At 45.6% G+C, this 22850-nt stretch overlaps 1 protein-coding gene across 3 annotated transcripts in view; it reads left to right on the forward strand.

Annotated features, from left to right (window-relative positions):
• The first annotated feature begins 2269 nt into the window (after window positions 1-2269).
• The window catches only part of ULK2 (unc-51 like autophagy activating kinase 2), a 65179-nt gene continuing 44598 nt past the window's right edge, over window positions 2270-22850 (forward strand). Inside the window, exons 1-4 of one of the 3 annotated variants that reach the window (XM_053366275.1) lie at window positions 2270-3779; window positions 4039-4065; window positions 6992-7084; window positions 10109-10150. In XM_053366275.1, coding sequence (XP_053222250.1) covers window positions 3690-3779; window positions 4039-4065; window positions 6992-7084; window positions 10109-10150 — 252 coding nt within the window. In that variant the 5' untranslated portion in view covers window positions 2270-3689. The remainder of the gene's footprint in view (window positions 3780-4038; window positions 4066-6991; window positions 7085-10108; window positions 10151-22850) is intronic. The other 2 variants (XM_053366276.1, XM_053366277.1) reach the window with 2 other exon arrangements.

Below are 22850 nucleotides of genomic sequence, written 5' to 3' on the forward strand. Positions count from 1 at the left end.
TGTAGGTTTGATGAGGCTCTAAACTACTGAAGGTAATGGAGCCCTTTATATGTCCAGCTGTCCTTTGTCAACAACAAATTGTCGCTGTTTTTTGTGTTGAATATATGCTATATATATATATGGTAATTTATAGGCCTAATAGGTATCTAAAGCCATTTGCACATAACAAAATATGTATTTTATCAAACTGATATTTTAGGGAACAGTCTAGCAGGCGGGGCCCATTACACAACACAAAAACACTGTTGCTGTATGTAGGTTTTATTTTATTTGTTTGTTTGTTTTTAATCTTATATTTTGGAAATGTGCATCCAGGGTTTTTTCCCTTTAATTTTTTTGGGCGGCCCTAAGCTATAGCTTGTTTAGCTTATACGTAAGTCTGGCACTGTCTGTGTTGTAACACAATTTTTATTTACAACATCTGTGAATTTAAAAGATGTACTTGTGGAGGAATGAATGGAACAAATTCTGAAAAGAAGCAGGAGACATATGTGTGTGTGAAATAATTTATACAAGCGCTTAGAGCAAGGGGGGGGAAGGTGAAGGGCTTCATGTGACCCATTTGCGTTGCCTTGATGGATGGAAGCACTTGATTGACGCTCAGCAACTCCCAAGGCCTGTTTACGAGGACTTGAGCGCATGTGATACCGTTAGAAGGTCATGCGCTTTTCAGGGCAGGCCTGTGAAAAATGGATTTGTGGTTTGTGTGTTTGAATCTTCTACTTCCCTCCTCACCAAAAACTTGCTTTGAATACATCCTCCTTTTGCAGAAGAACGGGAAATCTACCTGACTCTTAACGCTCCCCTTCCCAACCATATTGTCTAACTAGCAGATTTGCACACCGAAGCAAATTTTATTTTGCATGTCAGCTCGCGGGCCTCATCCGGCCACATGCCTCAAATGTGCTGGTACCAAAGGGGTTGGGATGTTGCATCCAGCTGTAGGGGGATGCTGTCAGTGTCATGCCTTATTGGGGAGGTGTGGGTGTTTGCACATTTCGTAGAATCTGTTAAAGAAAAAGAAGCTGAGTTAGAAGGGAACCCCAAGGCTCATCTAGTCTAACCCCCGGCAATGAAGGAATCACAGTTGAAGAAATATTGACAGATGGTCACCCAACCTCTGTTTAAAAACCTCCAATGAAATGTGGATTTACCGCCTCGGAAGGTGGTGGACTCTCCTTCATTGGAGGTTTGGAGTAGCATTGTTTGTTTATTTATTTATTTATTTATTTATTTATTTATTTATTTATTTATTTATTTTATTGCACACATATATTCCACCTCCTCCAAAAGCTCAGGGCAGTGAATGTCTCCTCCCACCCTCAACCGCCCAGGTAATCATCACAACAACCCTGAAAGGTAGGCCAGGCTGAGAATGACTGGCCCAAGGTTGCCCAGTGAGCTTCTTGTCTGAGTGGGAATTTGAACCCTGGTCTCCCTACTAGGCAGTGCTGCATGGCGTTTTGCCAATAATGTTGAGGTAAGATGGCAACCCTTGGTTGAGGATTGCCAACTGATCAGAAAAAATATATATATACCAGGCCTGCTCCTCTGCCTCGATCTGCAAGCAAAAAGAGTACAAAGCAAAGGATCATTGCCTGCTATAACAGTTGCAGAGCAAAGCTGCTGTTTGGGTGGTGAAAAACGTGGCAGTCCTACAATGAGGTGAATTGCCTAGTTAGTAACAGTAACAAAACAGGCCTCGCCTGTAATTTACACAGACGGGCACAGAGAAAAGCTAGAACATCACACCCACCGTACCTTTTATCTGACAAGATTTATATACCGCTTAATCAGCAGCAACAAAACCCTCTATTTGCAGTTTAACCTGCTGTTGGGCAGAGGAACATGGGCTGGTGTGAAAAGTTGGCAACCAACCCTCAGTGTGGCCTCCTAGCTTGAAAGGCTACTCAATGCCTGGCCAGACAGAACTTGTGGCTTTATGTGTATGGTGAGCATGTGTATGTGAATTAATTTTATTTAGTTTGTGTTTGTGCCATATATATATAGATATCTATATATATATATAGATATATAGGCTTATCTTGACCAAAAACAAAATGGCGCCCAAGGCCATTATTTCCCGCCCTCTCGCAACTTTCCCTCACAGACGTCGCCGTCAATCTCCGCCCCCCGCCCGCCTGTTCCTTCCCCCGCGCGCGGGGACTCTTTTTCCTCTTCCTCTGATTTCCCCTCCGCCCTCTTCTCAATCCCGGCGGAGGGAGACAGGAAGCCTTGCGCCTGCGCGATACGTCCTATAAGAAGGGCTGCACCGCGCGGAGGCTTCGGCAGTCGTAGCCGGACGCCGGCGGGGCAGGGAGGACTACCGGCGGCGGAAGACGCGAGTGGGGCGGCGGGCAGCGGCCTGAGGAGAAGACAGGATTTCTCTCTTCCCCTCCCTTTATCCCTTTCACCCTCCCCACCCGGAAATATCTGTGGCCCAGGACTAGAAAGAGCCCGACCCCTTTATTTCGACCCGTTTTAGGGTCTGTTGCCTTGACTTTTATTTTTGTGGGGGGTGGGAAAGAGGTTTGGGAAGCCCTTCAGGCCGGTAATGAGGTGTGGGGGGCACAATGTAAGAAGGCCGTGATGAGGGACCCCTAAGGGGGGGCCTGAGCCCCCTGCCCCAATTCCCCATTCCCAATTTACAGGCCTTCTGTATTTATCTCTATCCGCCGCCCCCCCCCACATTAAAAAGGGTTGGCATGCTTTCCACCATCCCCCCTTAAAAGGGTTTTTTTTTAAATATAAAAAAACAGCAGAATCCACCTTTCTCCCTATCACCACTCAGGGATATGCCTCTTCCCCTTTCCCTTTTTTAATTAAAGAAATAGGTATCTTAATTGCTCACCTCCCCATTTTTTAAGGGGTCTCTCTGTGTATTCTATATAATTTATCCCAGGATACAATTCTTCCCATCCTCATTTAGATTGTCACTGACCTTTTAAAATTCCTTTATTATGTAGAACCCCATTTGGGCACGTTATTAAATTGTGGTCCCCTTTCTTTTCAAGGGTCTTTGATTTTGTTCCTCCCACCACCTTTTAGGCTTTATTGCTTTCCTCCCCACCCCCTTGTAAAAGCTTAGATAAGCCCTCCACTCCTCATATTTAAACAAACCATTAAAGGTGCTAACACCCCCTTTTATTTCTGAAGCCTTAAAACTCACCTGTGCCACCTTTACCCAGCGACCTGTGCTTGCACGTCTCTGGCCTTTATTATTACATTAGTAATAATAATAATTTATATCGGGCCCAAAGGAACCTAAATGCTCACTCTTCCCTTCCGTGGCCCCTCTTGCCTCTTCTCCCCTTCAGAGGAGGATTAATCTCCCCGTCCTCCTTTCCTTCTTCCTTTCCCCCATGCCAGAAAACGCTCATCGCCTTTGGGACGCCGGAGCAGCCAGTCAGTATCCCCCGACCCCCTTCGCCTGGGGACCCCCGGCCTGTGCCTGCCCAAGCAACATGCCCACAGCTGCCTCCCGTCCTTGGGGGCGGGCAGGAGGAAGGGAGACGGACAGACCCACCCTAGTCAACCTGCTTGGTGCCTCATCTTCCTCCCCTTCACAGCCTGGGTTGCTGATGTGAGCTTAATATTTTTAAAAAGCCTTTGCTGTGGCGGTCCCTTCTCCCCAGCTGGTCTCCCTTTATCCTCCCTGCCCGTTGGGCTTCATGCCCCCTTGAAGGAGGATGGAGGTGGTGGGAGACTTTGAATATAGCAAGAAGGACCTCATAGGACATGGAGCGTTCGCTGTGGTCTTTAAAGGTCGCCACCGCAAGGTAAATCCAGCAGGGTAGGGTGGCGGACTCCTCTCCCCCTACCTTCCCTTTCCCTCTTAGCCCATCTCTTGGCTGGTTATACAACCATCTCCTTCCCTTCCTCTGTGTGTGTGTGTGCGCGTGCATGACTGGTCGAGGAGGAGGTGATATTTGGAATAAAGGGGTCAGTCCGCAAGAAGCTCTGCTTCAGCATCTTCCCTTTTCTCTGCCTTTTGATCTGTTTTGTTTCTCCTATGGCCATCCTTGTTGTTGACATCAGCCAGCCTGTTCTGGAGAGTCAGCTGAGGTCAGGTGTTTTCTAAAGCAGCGCTTTTTCAGGGGTGGGGGGGGCGTGGAATGTGGATGTGGCTCCTCTGCCTTTTTATTCTAAAGTTCACGCCTGTTTGTTTTTATTTCAAAGCAGAGCAGAGATGGTGGTGGTGATGTCAACCTGTTATTATGGGCTCCTGCTGCCCCTTTTCTCGATTCTTTAGTTGCAGTTGCTTAGAAAGGTTTCAGCAAGGTAACCTTTCTAAGGTTTAACAATTCAGGGTGGAATGCCTCTTTCCTTCCTCTACCCGCCCCCCTCTTGTAAATCTCTCAAAGTGCAGGGGCAGCAGAGACCAGTCTTATTCCCTCCCCCATCCAGTAACTGCAGAGCTAATGGGAAACTGTCTCTCTTCAGATTGGTAAAGATTTCTTAAATGTCACCAGTCCCAGCCTCGCTGCCCTTTATAATGGGAAGCTTTGCTGGCCATCAGCCCCCCCCCTTTACTTTATTCTGAGATAAACCTGCCCCATTTCTGCTGCCGCCACTGTGTCATGTCTAGTTGTGACCTCAGGACCTCAATAACCCCTTTTACATAAGCCCAGTAACTTGACCTAAAGCTTATAATTTCTCTCCCTTTGCTACAAGCTTATCTATCTTTGGACCTTTGGCAAGTTGATGTTTCCCTTGCTTCTGTTATGTAAAAAGAGCACATTTATTACCTACCTTGTCCTACCAATAAGGGGGGCATTTTCAGCAGGGGCACCTCAGCTATGGAATACTGTAGTCTCTGTCCAGAGGGATTCACCTGCTGCCTTCTCTGATTTTTCAGAGCATGTGGAGGCATTTTAATTCACGCAAACTTTTCAATTGGGTTCTAAATCTGGACTTTTTTTGGTGTCTCTTCTGGAAAAAAATGTTTCTTCTATAACTTTTGTTTTTGTTGATTTTAATTCAGATACAGTGTATGTTCAGTATTGTTGTCTTAAGTGGGAATATTTATTAATAGGTGGCTGCATAATTCAAGAAATAACACTAACAAATGAGAGCAAGATGGTTCCTTGTTGCCCATCCTTTCCCACCTTTTGTCACCTTTCTCCCATTGAAAAGGAGATGGTGGTAAGCTCCTTAAATCAGGAGCTCACTTACGTTTTGCAAAGTACTATGTAGATAAAAAACAAAGCAACAATTTTGCAGGGCAAAAATGCCTTCTAGGCAGTTGTCAGTAATTTGAAGGTACTTTCAAATTACCTTTACTCAAACTTAACACCTCCCCGCAGAGCGTGCAACTCTGTGTGATCTTTCTTGCCTTCTTAAGTGGTCTGTTTTTCCTATTTGGCACCTCCCAGAACAGTTTGTGACTCAAAAGATGACAGCATTGACTGACTGAAACACAACAAAAAGCTGTTGCATAACTCAAATGCAAAGTTTAGAAGGGGGCGGGGAGATTTGAAAATTGAGTCAGGCACTTGTGTTGTGAGATGATCATTTTACATTTGGGATTACCCTCAATCTTTTCAATATCTTTAGTCTATTGGAAACAGATCTCCACTCCTCTGTAATAAAGTATATGAAGAGCCTTGCAATTTGTAGTCATTTGTGATTCAGAATATTCAATTTGCTTGTGTAGTGGCTGCTTTTGCACATGACACTAAGCTGTGTCTAGCCTAGAGGTGGTTTGTTCAGACTGGTGAAACCACCCTAGCAGACTAACCATGTTTTGTTTTCATGTGAAGCTATACCTTGTTGGTTCACAAACCCTGGCATGTTTCAACTATGGCTTGGCATTATGTCCACATTCAACAGTCTTGCTTAACCAGGGTTTCTCAGGCCACAGATGCTTGTCAAGCTTACAGAGGCACAATGCAAGAGCAGCTGAAAAAAAACACCCAAACTTTGGAGAAACAAACCACTGCTAGTTTGCTTGTCTGTGAGAGGGCATGTGGTTTGTTGGATACGGCACAGCAGTTAAATGCAAATGCAACCATTGGAGGTGGAAGCTGACAAAAGGGAATGGGAATCATTGAAGTAGTGTAATAACAGGCAGCCACAAGCCCTGTTTTAATCAGGAGTAGGAACTAAGGGGGCAGTTCTCATTGCCCACTACCACTCTTGGAGGCAGAATGCTTGTGAATAGCAGTTGCTGGGAAACAAAGGAGGGGTGAGTGCTGTTGTGAATTCTTGCTTGTGGACTTCCCATATGCGTCTGTTTAGTCACTGTGAGAACAAGATGCTGGACTACATGGGCCACTGGCCTGGTCCAGCAGGATTTTATGTTCCTATGACTGGAAAATACAGTGGTACCTCAGGTTACATACACTTCAGGTTACAGACTCCGCTAACCCAGAAATAGTACCTCGGGTTAAGAAGTTTGCTTCAGGATAAGAACAGAAATCGTGCTCCAGTGGCGCGGCAGCAGCGGGATGCCCCATTGGCTAAAGTGGTGCTTCAGGTTAAGAACGGACCTCTGGAACGAATTAAGTACTTAACCCGAGGTACCACTGTATCGATGCCCCAAATGTCAGGGAGGAAGTGGGCGGGATCAGGACCCCAGGCGGCATCCTCATCCCAAGCATGTCTCTGAGATGGCAACGGGGGGTTCCAGTTGGTGTTCAGAAGAAGAAGAAGACTGGATTTGGCCCTGGAGCCTCCAGTTGCTGACCTGTTACTTGCAGTAAATAAGGGCTCATTAGCAAGGGCCGAGGTGCCAGCCTCCTATTACCCCATCATTCTCTTTAAACTGCTTATGTTGACCACTCCTAAAGACTGGAAACCCCAACATAGCCATTTACAGGCTAGGGCTGATGGGAGTTTGTAATCCAAAACCTCTGGAGGGCATCAGGTTGAGGATGACTGGTCTGGAGAACGTTTTAAAAAGAAGCACATCTTAGGGCCATTGGGCTGCTTAACACAGAAAATCAGGATACTTATTTGGATTTAAAACACTTTTTGTTATTCTTTTCAGAAAACTGACTGGGAAGTGGCCATCAAAAGCATCAACAAGAAGAACTTGTCGAAATCTCAGCTCCTTCTTGGGAAAGAAATAAAAATTTTAAAGGTATGGTTTGTGATACTCTTCCAAACTTCATCCTTCCTGCAAGGTGTCCTCAGAGGGCTGGTGGGAAACTTAATCCTCATACCTAGATAGTCATACCAGTTCCAGCATTTTATGTCTTCCTGCAAAGGCTGAGATTTGGAGGGTTTTCAAATAATGCATTGGAATTCTCCATCTCTAGAAATTGACAAATCCATTAGATGACTGGTGCGGAGGGCTTGAATATTGCCAGGCCTCAGCTCTTTGATTTTTCTTTCTGTGTAAGCACAGTAAAAGCGCAGATTTCAGCACCCGTGTTTATGACTTATTAAAAAGAATGAAAATTTGTAGAGATAGGTGTTGCATTTTTAGTACACAGACAATGAAATCAGCTTCCTGAGAATTGTTTGTTTTATTAATGTCTGCTAGTTTCTAGTCTTTCATAGTTTGCAAGGGTACACTCAGAAGTTTGTCTGGGTGAATGGTACTTGATGCTGAAATCTCAGAAGCCCAAATGTTAGCTGAGGATGCAGGCTCTAATTCTTTATTATTCTGCTATATCCCACGACAAACAGAAGTATAATTATGCCAAATAAGCAAATATATACAAACTCATTATTATTATGTAAGAGAATTAAGGGTTTCTTGGTGCAGAGTTCAAGTTTACTTGGGGCAGAAGACTTAGAGTTTCTCTACCAAGGGACATTGTTTTAATTGTACTGGTTTTTCTAAAGCTCCTCCCACACTGGACTTGGAATGCTGTGGGTGGCAGCTTCTGGAGGGGTGTGGAATTTTCACACTTGCTTCTGTCATTTGGCTGACCTGGCCCTTTTTAGGGTAACTGATTCAAAAGAAACAATGCGTGATCTGTCTTAAGGGGTTTGTGAAGTAGAGATGTTAGAGAGGTTATTCAGCAGCACAGAGGCCCAACTTCTTACTTACTGGGGTACTTTATTTGATCCCCAAGTCAAAACTTGGAACGTGGAAGGTTGCTTAATAGCGGGTCAGACCATTCTTCCATTTAGCCTTGTTGTCTGCTGTCCAGGGCCTTACCCATCACTTCCTTCACCTGAACGCTTTTCACTTGGGATTTCAGGATTAAACCTGGGGTCTCCTGCCTGCAGAGCAGGTGCTCTACCAGTTAGCAGTAGCCCCTCAGCAGAAGTTATGCCACCATTAGGGTCTTGTGCTGTTGCTTCCCCTCTTAACTTGATACCCCCTCCCCAAAGTCACACAGTTTCCAGTGCAGTGAAATTTGTTGGCTTTGCTGGTGCCAGACATCACCTGCAGGATTCTTTTTCTTGTACCTAGCACTCTCCTGTTTTTTTAACACATGTTTCTATCACCCACACAGGTTTTTCTTTTCACATTCAGCAATACTGCGACCTCTTGGAACTCTTTTGAGTGACCTAACTCATCCTTCTCCCAGCACGATGCCCTTCCAGATGTTTTAGACTACACTTCCTGTCAGCCCCGGTTGGAGTTGTAGTTCTAAACATCTGGAGGGTTTGGTGTTGAGGGAAGACTGAGCTAGCTAATTAGATCATTTCACATATGTCACCTCGTGTGCTCTCTTGACACCCTTCTTAGACACTACCAGGAATTCAAACATTTCAGCTATTCTGAGCATGTTGTCAAGCAACTCATAACTTGATTACCCCTTCTTTGATAAACAAGAGCAGTTCTGGGCTATGGAGGACAGCACCTTTTTCATGCAGCAGGGTTCTCTTACCACAAATATTTTAAATAACAAATGTGTTTCTTGCTTTACAGTAAATTTGAGACATGTTTTCCTCTAAAATGTCCCCACGTGGTTAGGAATCATTCTCCCTCAACCCCTTGATACATACTGGGCATCCCTGGACTACAACTGCCACCATCCCTATTTAGCAGGACCAGTGGTCAGGGATGATGGGAATTGTAGTCCAAAAACAGCTGGAGACTCAAGTTTGGGAAGCACTGGTCTACATCAGCTAGCAGTGACTCTCCAAGGTTTCAGGCAGGGAATATTCCCAGCCTACCTGGAGATGTTGGCAATTGAACCTGAGATACTTTGCATGTCAACTATGTGATTATGGCGCTTCCCCGAAAAAGAAAACGCAGGATTAGAGTTCTTGTGGTTTTAAATTAAGAGCTGTTTTTAGAAGGAACATAGGAATTAGACTTTTGCTGACACTTTGCCCACGTAGCTCAGGATTGTTGATTGTGATAGGAAGCAGCTCTCCGGGATCTCAGACAGGAAGTCTTTCCCAGTCTTACCTGGAGATGCTGAGTTATGGACTAGGCCCCCAATTGCACTCCAGAATAGGTGGGACTATTGTTTACAAGCCAGCCCATGTGCTCTGCCCCATCATGCAATGCAGGTGCTCCAGAGCTGAACTGCAGCCCTTCCTCACTGCAGAGGTAGCAGTGGCAGGCAGAACCTTCCCTCCCCAGTTGCTGTGGTTAGTGTTAACCACAGCAGGTAGACACACATCAGTCATTAGAATAAAAATAAAACGTTTAAAATGACCCCACCTCTTTCACCTTGAACCATAACTGCAGCTGCCTAATCTTAGAACCAACTAAACAGCACTTTTAAAAAGGGGGAGGAAATCGCTGAGAGACATCAGCAGCTGAAAAAACAGTAGATAAAAAGTGGCTGGTAAAAAAAGGTGGCGATTATGAAAGCCAACCTTGGCTCCAGAATGGAGAGATGCTATCCGCTCACTAGGCAGGAGGAGCAAAAGTGCACATGGGACAGTAAACCATTAACTGGGACTTCCCAGGAGCAGCGAACACAGCAAGTCTGTTTGTCTTTCCCTTGTTACAGATTCAATACACAACAAATGTAAATGTACAACATAAGATAACAGGGAGGCAGGTTACATTTCTTCTCCCCTGTCACAGCTTGGCAGGAGAGGTCACATTTCTTTTATAGTTTTTTTGGGGGGGGATTGCTTGTACATTTCTTCCACATCACGATGCTATATTACTGGCCTTCACGTGTGATGCTGCCCTAACTGAACAGGGATGATCTCTTCAAGTGCTTCTCTTCTTTTTTTCTAGGAACTTCAGCATGAGAACATTGTAGCTCTCTATGATGTCCAGGTGAGTTTGTTCTCCAGCCTGTTGGACCTGGCTGTATTTTTTATGATAACAACTTCCCAAGGAGTTGCTGTGTTTGGCTTCCTGAAGGAAACACGACACAACAGGGGGTCTTTTTGGTACCTTCCAAAGACTGATAGGTTTATTGTGGCGAAGGTGAGGAGTTTCAGTCCCCTTTCTCTGATTTTCGAGATTGTCCAGACCCCACTCCTCAGTGGCCCTGTCCTCGACTCCCCTTGATTGCCCTTGCCTGAAATGTGTCCTTGAGTTGTGAAAATGCCTCTGAGTGTGGGTGGGTGTGTTTAGAAGCCTCTGGATTTTATGGGGCTGAAATGCAGGCTACAGTATGAATGTAACAGTCACACCTGTCCACTTCTGCCTCTGGCCCCACCTACAACTTGCTTGCGGCCCCATGAAGGTTCCCTTGTGTGCGAATGTGGCCCTCGGGATGAAAAAGGTTCCCTTCCCCTGCATTACAGCATCGACTTCATTTGGACAAGAAACCTGACTGATGTGGAAGAAAATGTCCTGCCAGTTACAGGAAAAATGCCAGCATTATTTGGTTCTGCGCGGGAAGACTATCTTAGAGATGAGCACCTTCTAAAGTGCGTCTGATCCCACAGGCTGCAGCATTCTGGGAACAGGAATGGGCTGTTTCCGATGGGGGTCACTAGGGAGCAGGAAGAGCTTCGCTTTGTTCTCGCTGGTGTCTGGACTAGGTGTTGAGCTCATTGTGCCAGCAGCTCTCCTCTTTGTTTATAACAGAAGGCTTTGTCCAGAAGGCTTCTGGTGGATTGGTAGGATAGATGATTTATTTTTGGTTGGATTCTTTTTTCAGTGCACTCTTCGAGGCATGGATTTCAGGCCTGTCACTAGGGTTCCCTGCCCTTCTTAAGGGGCAGTTGGAGTGAATGAACATGGCTATTAAATGGTTTCCCTCATTTCTTCCCTTTCCTGTATGGCTTGCATGCCCAGAGTCTCTCTGTCTGCTTGTCAGAGTGAAAATTACCCTGGACTCTGCATATGTGTCTGCTTCACGTTCCCTTAAGAGGAAATGTGTGCTGCCTCCTGAGGCTTGTGATGGTCAGATGCAACTATTGTTAAGATGATACGTGTTTACCCAGAGGTTGATAGCTTCTGGTTCCTTGTGTGCTTCCTAGGCAATCTCTTGTTGGTACAGAAATGCAGAAATGTTCCTGTTCAAGAGGCAGGTGGAGGGAGCTTTTCCTGGGAACAGCAACATGTTCTAGGGCTCCCCTTCCTGCAACATGCCAGCTGTGGCCTTTGTGTAAAACTGAGGTGTACCTGGTTTGCTAAGCCTTTTCAGTGTCACAAAAGGAAGCAGAATGAAGCTTCTAGCTGGGCTGGTCACCCAGCTCTGCCTCAGCATCTTTACTCCACATAGGACTTTTCCATTTGCTGGTGTGCTTTTCCCATCAGCCCCAGCTGGCATGGCCATATCATGCTGGGGCTGATGGGAGCATGAGCACGCTGGCTGGGGCTGATGGCAGTTGTAGTCCAAAGCATCTGAATAGCACCAGGTGAACAAAGGCTGCCTTAATTATTATTTTTCCATGAGTATAAGCAGGAGAAGATAACTCTGGGCTGCTTATATTGCCAGTTGTGTATGGGGTTAGCACCTGCTCCTGAAACCAAATGTAAAGGGATTGGCTGAAGCTGCATGGCATCAGAAAGAGAGACTGGAGCCTCCTCAAGCTGGACTATCCCATTTTCTCTCCCCTCCTCCAAAAAAACCACTAGAGGATCCGCTAGGGTCACATCTACCTCATACATTTAAAGCACAGGGCTTCCCCCAGAGAATCCTGGGAACTGTAGTTTACCCTTCACAGAGCTATAATTTCCAGCACCCTTAACAAACACTTCCCAGGATTCTTTGAGAGAAGCCATGTGCTTTAAATGGGTAGGTGTGATGTTACACCAATTGCCCCTGTGGGGAGGATCCAGCCAGTAGTTCTATTTTGATATTCTCCTGTTGCAATTTTTTTCATTATTATTACTACATATTTTGACATTGCTTGTAAGCTGCCTGAAAATCTATCCTTAAAGGTTGGGTATAAATAATGATTTAAAAGGTTCTTTTTAATTGGTTAATAAAGCTCAACTCCAGGCTTGCTTTATCCCACAAGCTGCTTAATAAGTGCCTACTCTTGCTGCAAAGAATGCTGGCCCCAGCGTCTGCAAGCCTGCCCCACACCCCAGCCTTTACAGGTTCTATTCCATGCCTGGCAAGTTCCTAAAGGGTCAGAAACCCAAGTGGCAACCTAACTTAGCTTGATCATGTTTTCAGATCTCATGGTTTAGATTTTGATTATTTATTTTTCGAATCTCATCATATGTTCCGGATGAACAGGTGTGTTGTTCTGGAACATTGCAAGGTTGACTGTATCACCACCTTTCCTGGTCATGAGCTGTTGGCTGGAAGAAACCCCTGGCGCTGTGGAGACACGTCATACTTCCCAACATGCCAGGAATTGTTTCCTGAAAATGAAATGTCACACAAGGCAGACGACTGAACGACTCATAACGGCTCTGCTTGGGGGTGGGGTGAGGGGCATTGCTAACGGAAACAGACTTACCCTTTCACGAGGTGGCCAGACAACCATGGAAAAGCCAATCCACATGTAATAGGTGGCAGTAGCAAACTTGCAGATTTTTTTCTAGCTTGGCTTCACGAGCCTCCCCATCTTTTGGCCTTCTCTCACACGCATGTATCCTATTTCGTTTAAGGTTGCTTTAGCAGCTGCATCAGCTTAAAGCCAAAGCAGAAAACAAGAGTGTAATATGTAGCATGTAAGTGAAATGCTTCAGTGTGATGCAAAAATCCAGGAAAAAAAGAACAGTTGTCTTGAATTATGCATTGAATTATGGCAGCTGGCAGCAAGTCCCTTTTCATTTGACATTCGTCTGCGTGTTCAAATTTACATTTTGTCAGGAAAGAGGTTCTGCTGCCCTAGGAACCTAGGATCAGACTAGCCTGGTATTGTCTTCTCCGACTGGCCGCAGCTCTCCAAGGTGTTGGATAGAGAAGGGTCTTTCCTAGCAGCCTCCTGCTTGGAGGCCCTTCATAGTGGAAGTTCAGGGGATTAAACCTGGTATCTTCTGTGTGCCAAGCAGGTGCTCTGCTGCTGTACAGTGGTTCCTCCCAAAATGCACCACCGTGATTCTGTACACATACATCTCCCTGCATGTAGAAAATTAGAAACGTTTCTTCTCAGCATCTAGTCTTCAGCTAGCATGAGTCCCAGCAAGGAATCCTCCCGCTTATGAATGAGCATTTAGTCTCAACTAATATATGGCTCAGGCACAGGGTGTTCCTCCTCATCTCTTGTTTGTGACAATTAGGCCTTAGGACAGCAGCCTACAAGAGCCTGGAGCCTTCCAGGTGCTTTTAACAGCAGTTGCCAGTGAGAGCTCTGGGGCTGGTGAGCGACAAACTTTTTGCGGATGGCCGAAGAAGGCTGTTTCAGAAAGGAGCCTCGCATTTCTGGGAGCAGCTTCTCACATGGTGGAATTTAGCAGGTGTCATTTCTTTGAGATTTCCTTGCTATTCTCTGCTCCAGCAGTCAGTTCGACATAGGAGTGTGATAGCTGCTGAGATTCCAGTCAAGCATTTGCTTTGCTGTTTAGCACAAGTAGTCCCTTCTGATCTCGCTTGTCCTCCTTGCATGGCCAGTTCTGCCCTTTCTGACTAATTCTTTGCACTCTTCAGTTTGAGAAATACAACAAAGATCTGTTTCCATCTCCCGCTTGTAACAGCTTTGCTTTTTCTTACATAAAGGTTGTTTGGGAGGCACCATCTTTTTTCCTGGGCTGAGCTGAACAGCTGCCAGCTTAGCAAAACTTGCTCATGGTACCCATGAGTCTTAACGGCAGGGCTGGGCAAGGGAGGTGAGAGGGAAAGTAGCGTTTTCCTTCCAGCCTTGGACTTGATTTTGAAAAACTCCAGTTTGCTGGAGGAAAGGATATGTGAATGTCATACCTTTTTGAATATATTTCATGCACAGTTTTGTAAGGAAACGTAATACTTGGCAGGACACTGCAGCTTGGCAGAGGGAATTGGTCTCTGCGAAATTGATGTGCGAAAAGAGCATTGCAGTCAACAAAAACAAGGCTTTGTGGTGCCAGACTTAAATGAAACGGCGCTTGTCATCAGCAGTAAGAAGTTTTTACAGCCTGCAAAGAATGATTATGACTCCATAGCTGGGCTTTGGTTAGCTTTGTCATTGTTCCCTCCCCAGACCATGTGCTTCCTGCATCCCCTTTGCACAGCCTTTCAGGGGGAAAGCCAGGGCTAAGAGGAGAACCTCTACTGTAGCTCCACCCATGTTTCTCATTGTGAACCTGGGTGTGGAGGATGGAGATTCCCTTGGTGCTCCTCCCCTCTTATTACCATAGGGCTCTGCCCACACTGCATTGATTTAGGTCACTTCACCCCACAGGTTTGGTAGAGTAAACCATACCACGTGGCTGCTTGTAGATGCTGGAAACAGGCAATTACCAGGTCCTCCTTCGCTAAGTCCCCAACGATAGCCTGGAAATAATTCCTTTTCAACAAAATGCCTGTTCTTTCTAGAGTGATCAACTTCCGCTGTCCCACACAGAATTACAGACAATGAAACAGTGATGTGTTCTGCACAGAAGAGGCAACTAGCCCCCTGCCTGGTTGCCTTGTTTTGGAAGTTTTTGTATACAGGAAGAGCCCCCATATAACCCTCAGTTAACAGATTGATTTATTCTAAAATATAATAGGAGTGGCTGATACTAGTTGACCTAGGTACATCTGGTCAGGCTAGCTAATAACATTGGACTTAACTTCCGCCTACATAGTCTAGAATCAAAGAGTGCAATGTAGAAAATAAGTATTGTCATCAGAACTGGTGTAATCAATTGTTCGGAATAACGTAGCTTTCAGGATGCCACAGAGCAATCCTCTTCCTTTTTGAGGACACGTCATTCATTCATATTAACTTCAGGCAATCTAACACAAAAACATGCTTCTGTTCTAAGTGTGCTCTTCTGACAGATTGGTTAACTTTGTGTTTGAAAGCCTGTCCCTCTTGCAAAAGCTTCAGGTGGAAAAATTGATAACAAGATAAAACTGGAGGAGGGGAGTTGAATGTTGGCCAGCCCCCCCCCCAAACTTAATTCTCTCCGCTCCCCGCTAAATTCTCTCTTTCCCTCCAGTGCTGATGCTGTTTTTCAATCGACTTGACATAGGATAGATCCCACCCACGCCATTCTATTCAAACAGCCAGCATTCATGTTTTGGGCAACTTCAAATATAAAGTGCTTTGTAGAATGAATCATTCAGCCGATCTGCCTGTGGGAAAGCATTCAGTTGAGGGTCTTTTTCATATTTTTTTTTTTTTATGAATGGTCCGTACCACTTACCAAGTCCTTACTGGAAAAACTCCCTGGTGCATGCAGGATAAAACCAGAATCCCTGGTCCCCATTATTTCTGAACTTCAGCATGTGGCTTTTTGCTCCTTAGCAAACCACAATCACTAGCCAGCCTGAAGCCATTGTTTGTTGTTGGCTTGCTGATTGTGGGTTGCTAGGGAGCAACCATTAACGGTCTTTGGCTGGATGCAATGGGAAGCTGAGGCTTCTTGGCTTGTGCCAGGAAGGAGAACAAAGCAGCACAATAAGACCATGCCTAGCTTAGTGTTATGTGTGAACACTGTAACTGTCAAGCAACTGGTGACCTCCAGGCCAGAACAAGCCTGCAGCATGCCCCTTAGTCAAGGGAAGTAATAGTGCCACTGTATTCTGCTCTGGTCAGACCTCACTTGGAGTACTGTGTCCAGTTCTGGGCACCACAGTTCAAGAAGGACACTGACAAACTGGAACGTGTCCAGAGGAGGGCAACCAAAATGGTCAAAGGCCTGGAAACGATGCCTTATGAGGAACGGCTAAGGGAGCTGGGCATGTTTAGCCTGGAGAAGAGGAGGTTAAGGGGTGATATGATAGCCATGTTCAAATATATAAAAGGATGTCACATAGAGGAGGGAGAAAGGTTGTTTTCTGCTGCTCCAGAGAAGCGGACACGGAGCAATGGATCCAAGCTGCAAGAAAGAAGATTCCACCTAAACATTACGAAGAACTTCCTGACAGTAAGAGCTGTTCGACAGTGGAATTTGCTGCCAAGGAGTGTGGTGGAGTCTCCTTCTTTGGAGGTCTTTAAGCAGAGGCTTGACAACCATATGTCAGGAGTGCTCTGATGGTGTTTCCTGCTTGGCAGGGGGTTGGACTCGATGGCCCTTGTGGTCTTACAACTCTATGATTCTAGTCTATTGACTGTCTCTTCCCCAGTCCCAGCTCTCCTTTTACCTCTTTCTAGAAAGATGGGAAGAGAACAAGTGCACAGCCTTGTTTCCTTGAAAATATTTGCTTAATTAGGTGACTCATGAATTAAATACAAATAAATACATAAACCTTCCCTATAACACCTGCTTTGTAAAATAATAAGAATTTAGAGAGCGTCACTTGCTTGATGAGCATATTTCCCCCAGTTCTTACCTTCTGGATTCCACTTGTGGTGACAGATCCTGCTTGCAGGCTTCCCATTGGGGCACCTGGTTTGGCAACAGAATGCTGGGCTTGGATGTACTTTTGGTCTGATCCAGCTGCCAAGCTCTTCTGATGAGAACATCAGAAGAAATGGGAAGGTCAAGTGTAGAGGTGAACCCCGAGAACATAAGAGTCTGCTGTCCGCATCTAGTCTAGCATCCTGTTCTTGTAGTGGCAAACCAGATATCACCACTGGGAAACAGGCACGTGGGACCTGAGTGAAATAGCACTCCCCCCTCCTGTAAGTGGTATTCAGAAGCATACAGCCTCTGATCTTGGAGGCAAGAGCATAGCCATCCATAACCAGTAACAAACACAAGTTTGTTGTGCACAGTGGGTTGGAGGATGCGCTGAGAGATTTTACCTGCTGCTCAGTTTGGTGCCCTAGCATATTAAGTTGCTGACTGGTGTCACTGATAGATAGTAATAAATCTAGTCCCCTCCCTAAACCCCCAGAAGTTTGAAATGCTTGGAACAAAAAGGAAAGCCTGCTCCAGGTTGATCACATTCTCATTAAGTGAGCTTGTATACTTCCCCTGCAATTTTTTGTTTCACGGGCCTTGATTTGTATTAGCTGAGCTGTCTGAGCCCACAGACACCTGGAAACCTGGTATTTTGCTTTCAACCAAACTCAGAGGGCTTGATGCATCACTTAGCCTGGCTCAAGCAAGCACTGGTGGGGTGGGGTGGGGGAAATGCAAACAATGTTCATTCATCTGGAAATGCACCCCGGTGAATTGGTGAGCCATTAATGTCTGTGCATCGCTTGACAGTCAGAGAGCATTGCACAAAAGCAGGGCTGATAATTGCTGTTGATTTTCATGCGGTCACTCTCTGCATCTTGAGCAGCTGGGGGCTGCAGTTAATTGCATTTTGCAAGGAGAGCCTGTCCCTGTCTCAGGAGTGCAAGCAGCTGAAGAAAACCGAAGGCAGGCTGGGGGATGGAAAGGTGGTGGAATTATTATTAAGGCTATAGATCAGTTGAATAAAGCATAATTGTTATAGCCATAGGTCACCACAATATAAATATAGCATATATAGAGAGGGAGAGAGAAACAGAAAAGCAATACTCCCCCCCCCATTTAAATCACACCCCTTCACGCATTGTAAGCTATGCAGCTGTTTAACAATGACAGAATAAAAACTTCTCCCCAGTGGTGCAGTGAGTCAGTGCATCTGGCTGGGGTTTCAGCCCACCCAGGGATTGCTGTGGGCAGGATTGGTTGGTCTAGATTACTCTTGGGGTCCCTTCCAGCTCTACAGTTCTATGATTATATACCCACCGTACTAAGTTTTTTGGAGCATGACTTGTATTTTCGTACCTTCCAGAGCAAATTTTGTTGCTTAGATGGTAGTGAATACATCTCTGCCTACAAGAAGTGTACATCTTTGGTCCAGGAAGGGGACTGGGGAATCTGTTTGGCAGGGAGTGAAGGAGACAAGTAAGGAATGTTGTGCCTGAGTTGCTAATATAAGGGGCAACTTGGCAAAATAATAGGAGACTTTCTTAGCCTTACCAGACTCACAGATAAGCTCTTCATGAAACAATAAACGCTTCTCGGCATATGATCACCCAACTAGTATCGGGCATTACTGAACCCAGTGGGATAGGGAGTTCCATAAACTGGGTCCCTAGTTGCAATCAGTCTTTTTCTGATTTCTTGGCTAAATCGTTAGTGTACTCAGGTTTCCCAAACCTAGTAAAACAGCCCTTGTTTACAGCGGATTATGAGGCGTGTCCTAAAACTTGTACTCATTTACTTTGGACAACCAACCAGGCCAACTTAACCTTACCCAGCACAATGAACGATGTGTGCCCTAAATTGACCTCACATCCACTTCTAGGGAAGCGTTCTATCTACCATAAATGGTTCCCACAGGATATAATATTGGTAGGCCCCAAGATTTAGACATGGATCGGAAACCTGCAGTCCCTTATCTTTGCCACTCGATGAACAGTTCCAGCTGTCCTTAAGTACATAGGTAGTCTTAGGTGGTAACCTTTGCCACTTGGAGATGTCTGCAGGCTCGGCGGATATCCCATGGAAGTATCCATTATTTGACTGGCCCATTGTCTATGCTTTGCAGGGGATTGGACTATATAACCCATGGGATCCCATCCATCACTACAGTTCTATCTCCTCACATTGGGAATTGCCATATGCTAGGTTAGACTATTCATCCATCCCCAGTACTGTCTACTCTGACTGGCAGCAGCTCTGTGTATATGTGTGTGTTTCTAGCAGAGAGGGATTTTCCCCCATTGCTTTTCCCTCGTGCTCTTTCTATCTGGAGGCTGACTGGCAGCTTCTACATGCAATGCCAAGTGTTCTGCCCGCTGAGCTGCGGTTGCATTCATTCCCAGTTGAATGCGCAGCCTCTGCTGTCCCCCGTGAAGCCCGTGTTCCGCGCAGGGATGTGCCATGGCAACACATGTTTTGAGGGAGCGTTCCCATAACTGGCAGGAATTTATGCCTTGGTCCTGCATGTCAATCATCTTGGCACGTCAGCTGGAGCAGCCACAGCCGCAGTCGTTTTTTTGGCGGGCAGTTAGGAGTCTTGAAACTGTCTGTGGCTGGCAGCCAGCTTGGTAGGAAAAACTGACGATGTGCATCGCCTTTTATCCCTGGTGAAGCAGACCAGAAGTCCCTGAGATGTTTCTCCTTTTGAGGACGGTGTGGTTTCTGCCTTTTTTGTCAAGGTGGAGCATCCTGTTGGATGTGGAGATTTTGTGTGTGTGTGTGAACAGTGCTGTATAAATAATGGTAAACAAAGAAGGCGCTGCACCCTCAGGAGTTCATAGAAATGCCACCCGTGAGGAACAGAAAGTGGGAAGGAACTGATACTGTCAGCTGAGCTTGAGCTTGTGAATTCTGGGATGGTCCTTTTGTTTAGATCATCCTTGTACTGTAGTTAAATTCAACAACTGCGCATCATTTTTCCTCATTGTAACAGCACACTTTTTGTTTTGCAAGACATAAGCTAGGTTTGCCACTTAAAGGGTGTGGGGCAAGCTGCCTTCTACCTGGTGCCCTCCAGATGTTTGTGGCTATAACCTTTTATCAAATTATGCATAACATGGAGAAAGTGGCTAGAGAAATGTTTTTTCTCCCTCTCTCATAACACTAGAACAATTGGGCATCCAGTGAAGTTCAGTGTTGGACGATTCAGGATAGATAAAAGAAAGTACTTCTTCATGCAGAGCATAGTTAAGACATGTGGAACTTGCTTCCACAGGAGGGCCACCACTTTGGACAACTTTAAGAGGATTGAACAAATCCATAGAGGATAAGGCTATCGGTGACTAGAGCTGGGCAATATCTGGTTTTCGACATTGTGATATATCGCCAGCCAAACATATCACAATGTCTGAAATAAGGATGGAGCTATGTAGAGGCATTGGCTGGCTTCATGGTTTTTTCCTGCATCGTGATTTTTGCATAACACACACACACACGATTCGCAATATATTGCTGGGTCAAATATTATGAAACCAATGTCATGATATGGACTTCAAACTGGGTTTTGGACAATATATTGATATATCATCCATCCCTATTGATTACTAGCCATAGCAACTGTGCTGTGCCTCCACAGTTGGAGAAAACAATACTTCTTAATACCAGTTGCTGGAAACTGCAAGAGGGGAGAAGAGGATGTTGGCCTAGATGGGCCACTGGTCTGATCCATCAGGTTCCTCTTAAGTTCTTAACACTCATCAGTGCTTGGCAGCTGGGGCTGATGGGAGTTCTAGTCCTAAATATCTGGAGGGCACCAAGTGGATGAAGGCTGGTGTAGGGGAGCTATGTAGGGCACTGAACCTTCAGCCACCAGAGATCTTGTTCACATACACACAAACACTTTCTCATTTTTGAGATTGCAGCAGGCTTGACTCGCATTTATTTTCAAGCATGTCTGTGGAGTCATAAGACTTAGAAACTTGGTATTTTTAGTAACTAAGGCAGGAAGAAAGCTGGATTCCACTCCCATTACTACATTCTGTGCCACTTCTCTTTTGCTGAAGGAAGAGTGTGGCCACAGCCTCGGTTTCATTCATGATCAGTGGAGAACATGCAAAAACCAAAGTGTGCACTTCGCCTCAGTTCTGCTGCACCAGGGCATGTTAGATGCAGAGATGATTTAAGGCTGGGAATCACAGAATCTCAAGCATGGAGGTAGTAGCTGCAGCTCTGGGAAATGTGGTGAAGCCCAGCTTATTACTCTTTGCTTCCTGGATGTCTGGGTGGTCATGGCAAGGAAGAAGGCTGAGCCTTACCTACGTCTGTTTTTATTAAGAGTTTCTTATTGAACTTTTCAAAAAGGAACAAAAACAAAGACAAACAATACAAACTTAACCATAATAAATCAAGACGATGTGTTCTGTACATATAAATAAGGGGGATTGTGGGAGACGTCTGATGGTCCAGATGAACCCGGTGCTCAGACATCCAAGCAAATAGATCTATATATAGAGTCTATATAACAGACAACTTCCTGCCTTTCTTGTGTTTAGAGGAGCACCTTTATCTCATATACTGCCAGCTGAGTCATGTCTTCTGTGTCATTGGGGGCAGTAGCCTCTTCCCAGTATTGAAGCATTAGGCATTAAGCCACCATAAGTGCCCCTAGAAGTCACTTATATTGTCCCTTTGTCAGGTTCCAAAGGATCGGCACACAGTTCAATAGAACATTAACCTCAGTAAATCTGAAGGAAGTGTCCAAAACCAGATTTATGCAGCTGAGGACCTCTGCCCAAAGGACTTGAGTTAATCTTGTTAAATTGCATCCTGCCTCTTAGAGCCAAGTCCTCACCAGGTGATTTTCAATAGAACAAAAAAGTTAAAAGGTGTCATTGTTGCTCCTGGTTTGTATGGCTGCGAGGGAAGGGCACTTTGCCTGTGTTCCAGAGGCCTTATTTATACCTTTGAAGGCTGAAGCATACCATTTGAGATCTAGTTATGGGCCCTGCTTGTGTTCAGTCCTGGTGGGAACCCAGGCACATGGCTTTTACGGGAAGAAAATACTGCAACTTCTCTGTTGCAGGGAAGAGCCATTGTTCAGCCGAGAAACACATGCTGTGCTTTCAGAAGATCCCAGGTTCAATCTCCAGCACGTCCAGATAGGGCTGGAGAATCCATGCAGTCCTGACACAGAAGGGAGCACCTTCCTGTACTGGCAAAGCACACCTGCAGCCTTGCCCGTTGTGTTTTGGTGAAGCTGTGTGCAATTCAACATTCTGCTCTGGGTAATCCTGAACAACTCTCCTGAAAACTGTTTCCAAGGCGGCTGTGAATGAGTTTAGTCGGACAGAAGAAAAGAGGCGATGAGAGGGTGTTATTAAAAAGAAAAGTGAACCCCTTGTCCTAAACATTAGTTACTGGTATGAGTGAATGGATCTGCCTATCGGATTTAATGGATTGGTCTCCTGATAAAAGTCCCACAAGTTTACTGCTGGTAAGATTTTTGGGCCAAGGGCAGTTTGGACAGGATGCATCTGCTTCAAGCAAACAAGCAAGCAGAGTGACCAGGAGGAATCCTTTCATTCAATCATCTACTGATTTCTGTCTCTATCCTCATTCGTATGAGCCAGCCTTCCAATCCCCAAGGATATCTGCTTTCCTAGAAGTTTCACTTTCTTCGCAGGAAGCCTTGCGAAGTAAACAACACTGCTCCATCGCTTCAGAGAGGCTGGTTGAAGGACTTGCCCAACTCCTCTTCTCTCCAGCCAGTTCTTTGATGGCTCCTCTTTTCTTTCCAGGAAAACAGAGTAATGTAAACTGGGTGCGGCACTACCCAAGGGCGGGCGTGCAGCGACAGGGAAAGATTTATCTGTTGCTCCTTGGAGGCCATGCAAGGACAGAGAAAATTTGGCTCCCTCTCTGGTGCCTTTGGGCCTCTACCATTGGTGCTGTTCAGTGAAAGCTTTGACTGGTTCAGCTGTGATAGCCAGCAGACAGGCTCTTTTCCCCTGATCTGTTACTTCCCTTGGCTGTCTTCCCATGGAGAGGAGCGGTGGCTTGCCGTCGTTCACACAGTCACAGCACCCTGGAGTAACAGCAAAAGTGTGTGCATTTGAGGGGGGAGACGCCCCCTGTGGTAACCGCTGGTGGC

The sequence above is a fragment of the Podarcis raffonei genome, chromosome 15 (genome assembly GCF_027172205.1).
Source record: "Podarcis raffonei isolate rPodRaf1 chromosome 15, rPodRaf1.pri, whole genome shotgun sequence".
NCBI lineage: Eukaryota > Metazoa > Chordata > Lepidosauria > Squamata > Lacertidae > Podarcis > Podarcis raffonei.